Source organism: Carlito syrichta, unplaced genomic scaffold (assembly GCF_000164805.1).
Source record: "Carlito syrichta isolate Samal-C Ts95f unplaced genomic scaffold, Tarsius_syrichta-2.0.1 Scaffold305223, whole genome shotgun sequence".
NCBI classification, from domain to species: domain Eukaryota; kingdom Metazoa; phylum Chordata; class Mammalia; order Primates; family Tarsiidae; genus Carlito; species Carlito syrichta.
This window is the reverse complement of record NW_007249319.1, coordinates 237,624-241,506: the sequence shown is the minus strand read 5'-3', so window position 1 is coordinate 241,506 and position 3,883 is coordinate 237,624. Positions and strand designations below refer to the sequence as shown.

General features: G+C 43.6%; 1 protein-coding gene across 1 annotated transcript in view; it reads left to right on the top strand.

The window, feature by feature from the left end:
* Positions 1-2,592: 2,592 nt before the first annotated feature.
* Positions 2,593-3,883, top strand: part of CRYBG3 (crystallin beta-gamma domain containing 3) — a 123,736-nt gene continuing 122,445 nt past the window's right edge. The window contains exons 1-3 of the mRNA XM_021714101.1: positions 2,593-2,715; positions 3,096-3,141; positions 3,229-3,628. Of these exons, the coding sequence (XP_021569776.1) occupies positions 2,593-2,715; positions 3,096-3,141; positions 3,229-3,628 (569 nt within the window). The remainder of the gene's footprint in view (positions 2,716-3,095; positions 3,142-3,228; positions 3,629-3,883) is intronic.

The window sequence follows — 3,883 nt, the reverse complement described above, 5'->3', positions numbered from 1 at the left end:
CAGAGTTTGTGGAATCTGAAGTTTTAGAATTTGGGGGTCTGCTTTAAAGAAAAAGGACTTAAGAATAAGAATAAAAATTAAATACAAAACTGAATATTTATATAGAATGAAAAACAAATCATGCAAATTACCAATTTTAAATGCCTGACATACTATAAATGTAACAACGTCTAGAGAAACAATATATATATATTTTTAAATGAACTGCCCGGCACACCCCTATAATACTTTTTTCTTACATTTTTGGTAGCATACTCTTTGATAGTCTTTCATATGACAATAATTTTCTAATATAGTTTTCTATAAAAATAATCAAAAGATAATTTAATCTTCCCAGTAGTTGTTTATCTTACTTATTATTGATAGGCTGTGTAAAACTTGCAACACTATGCATACACATATATGCACACACTATTTGTGATATAGCTACAGACTTGTGCCCTATAAACAAGAATTCCAATAAATTCTATTTTACATAATTTAAATCAAAGAAAAAATGCATTCACTGTTATTAAACATTGTATCTACTGCATTGTTGAACATATTACTGTTACCAGAGAAGTTACACCAAAAAGGGGCCATTTTTCCTTTTGCAACTATATCTTCTGATGCCTGGCATAATTTTCCACATGCTATCTGCGGCTACTGTGCATTTCAAATCTTATCTCATCCCTGACATTCAGTGTCAGGGATAATATATTGAATGTGTACATGTCTTGATAGACCTCTGGCCTTGCCTGCTGGGAATCATGCTTGGTGAGTTACACAGTGGACATATTGCGATTGAAGCAATTTCTATACTTTGGAGAGGTTGAAAACCATTTAAATCTAAACTAAATGTTTTCCCAGCTCAAATTCCCAGGCAGATTCCCAAATGTTCCCCATAACTCTAACACCAACTAACTGTAGGAGGGTGTGATAAAGTGCGATGGAGGAGAATTCTAACTGGAAACTGACTGTGGTCTTCATCAACTTAATCACATTAAAATATTTTATTTAAATTAATTTTTAAGAGACAGGGTCTCACTGTGTTGCCTGAACTGCATGATCACGGCTCACCTCTGCCTCGACCTCCTGGGCTCAAGCAATCCTCCCACCTCGATTTTTCAAGTAGCTGAGACTACAGATATGCACCTCCATGCCTGACTAGTTTTTTTATTTTTTGCAGTGACAAGGTCTCCCTATGTTGCCTAGGGTGATCTCGAACTTCTGGGTTCAAGTGATCCTCCCACCATGGCCTTCTAATGTGTTGGGATTACATTAGAAGGCCATGTAACCTACTGTGCCCAGTTACTTTTGTAAGTTTGTAAAAAATACAAAACCAGGGACCACATTGTCAAGGTCACATTGGGAAAGATGTGCCAGTAAGAGCCCTGGAACTTGAACTTTATCAGTTTCACAGTAAACATGCTTCTCTCGGAAGCACTCACCAAGTGTCCAGGGAATAACCAGATGAATGAATGAGACAACTGTGACAAACTAGTATCTCTAAGGTCTTTACAACTCTAAAATTTGACATTTTTACAAACTTCCTAATGCAATCTTAGAACTTGATATTTGGAAGTTTATTATATGAGTTCAAATTATAAGAATGAAAGACATCTAGAAAACTGATAAATACTAGATAAAGCAAAGAAAGGAAAATTCAAGTGTTATTGTTTTCCGGCTTTAAGCTGATTTTTTCTAGACAAAGTTTGCCTTACTGGAGGCATGGCACTGTTTGCATTTAAAATTCCTTCAAGTGCTTTGCTATGCCACAGAGTGGAGATCACTATGTTGTTAGATATTGTTTGTTTCCTTCATGACGTGGTTGCTCTTCAGAAAAAAATATATCGTGGCTCTGTATTGGCTCAACTGTTCACGTTAGGGGCCTCTAATAACATTTACATTGTCATATACCATTGCAAGTCATCCGTGAATAGAAGGGATTCTACCTGGATTAGCATTAGCATTATTTCTACAATACTGCAGAGAGCTTCAATATTAAGACCTTGACATATTGTGATGCTACACTCCCATGCCTCCTCACTTACCCAGGAGAGAGGAGAAATATGTAGACCATCACAGCATTTTCCTTGAGAGCTATTTTTTAGAGAAATATTATTATAAGTTAAAACCAAATCCAGTAATAAATCTTAGTGGCTCCCACCCACTTTTATCCCCAGAAAGACTTCCTGAACAATGTACCCTTGGGTAGGCATTGTGGCCCGCTTGAGTCACAGTACAAGTGGGAGACAAATCCAGAAGTCATTTAACAATACCATGGGGAGATCATTATTCTCTGGGCCTTTGAGCTAGAGGGAACAATTTGCTTCATGCATGCTCTCTTTACTTTCATAGTCTCTTTGGGCTTTCTGGTAAGTGGGCCTGTAATGGAGATTCTCTCCTACTATAATAAAGCAGAATTGGAAGCTTGTCTTATTTAGTATATTATCTTAGCCTTTTCCCATGTTCTCAGACTCAAGAGGAGGAAATATTTGCAAACGAATAAAAAGGGTTAATCTTGCGGGATCACCTGAGATGAACCCAATGGAAGAAAACAGGGCTGATTGAACTTTGTTGAGGGGTTAAATCTAAGCAGAACAAATTAGAATGAGTGCCTTGGCTCTGCTGCAGTTAGCAGGAGCTGGAAGGCTTCTAGAAGGCAGCTGTGGGGTGGCAGAAGGCTCAAGAAGCACCAGCTGGTGCCGAGAGGACCTGCGGCTTTTGGAAGGTGTAAGCAACCTTCTCCTCCAGCCCCACAAAGCCAGAGGGGAAATACTACAAGGTGGCCTCTGCCGTGGACATCCATTTTTAATCTCACTTAACTGTATAAAATTTTAGTGAACAAACGCCAGTTCCCTTCCTTGATTTCTACACCAGGGGCAGCTAGGCTTTAAACCCAAACAAAACATCTGGTGTGAACGGGCTGCTGAATGTTTTGTGTATTAGCTGCTAGGGTCAACAAACTAAGTCCATACGGTTGTAATCACACATTTATCTTAAAACAAGCTTCAAGAACCTTTTGCTTTTCAGGTTACAGTGATGTCTGTGAAACGATAGCAAAACATCTGTTTCAGCATTTACAAATTTGAATCATACTTGTTTTTGTTCAGAGTCGTTTTGGAAAAAGGCTTCGAGGAATCGCATGCAACGTGGAGTGTGTGAAGTTTAACGCACATCTGGGTTGGGAAAAGGGTTCCATAGTAAGCCAGCAGATCAAGACGCGAGTTGGTGACCGCTGAACAGGTGTCCGCCACCCCCACCTGCGACCCGACCCCCAGCCTCGGGGTAAGCGCATCTTCAGCTCCTGGTTGAGGCTGTCTCTGGAGGGGTGGTGGGTCAACTCTCCAAGGCAGTCCAGGGCGCTGGGGCGCTGCAAATTGCCAGGCGCTTTCAGTTCTGTCCGAAAACCTCTTTCAAAAGTTGGAAAACTTTTTCCGCGCTCAGACTGCAGGAGAGAAAACAAGTCAGTGGCAGAAAGTAAAGGAAAGCAAAGCTGTGTGGGCCGCAGTGTGCGCGCGTTGGGCAGGAAGGCCCCCCGACACTCCCGCTCCGGCACTTCCCGCGAGGACCCTGAGTGCCGCGGCGGGGGCGACAGCGCAGGGCTCTGGGCGGGGCGAGCGAGGGTGGCGGAGGGCTCCTCTTGGTTGGGGGCGAGCGAGGGAGGGGGAGGTCTCCTCCTGGGGGCGGGGCGAGCGAGGGTGGAGGAGGGTCGGGGGGGTGCGAACGAGAGTGGGAGGGATCCTCCTGGGGGCGGGGCGAGCTCTTCTTGGGGGCGGGGCGGGCGAGGACGGGCAAGCTTCTCTTGGTGGGTGGGGCGGGGCGATGGGGGTGGGGCGGGCTCTCTCTGGGGGCGGAGCTCCTCTTGGGGGCGGGGCGGGAGAGGACGGGGCGAGCTCCT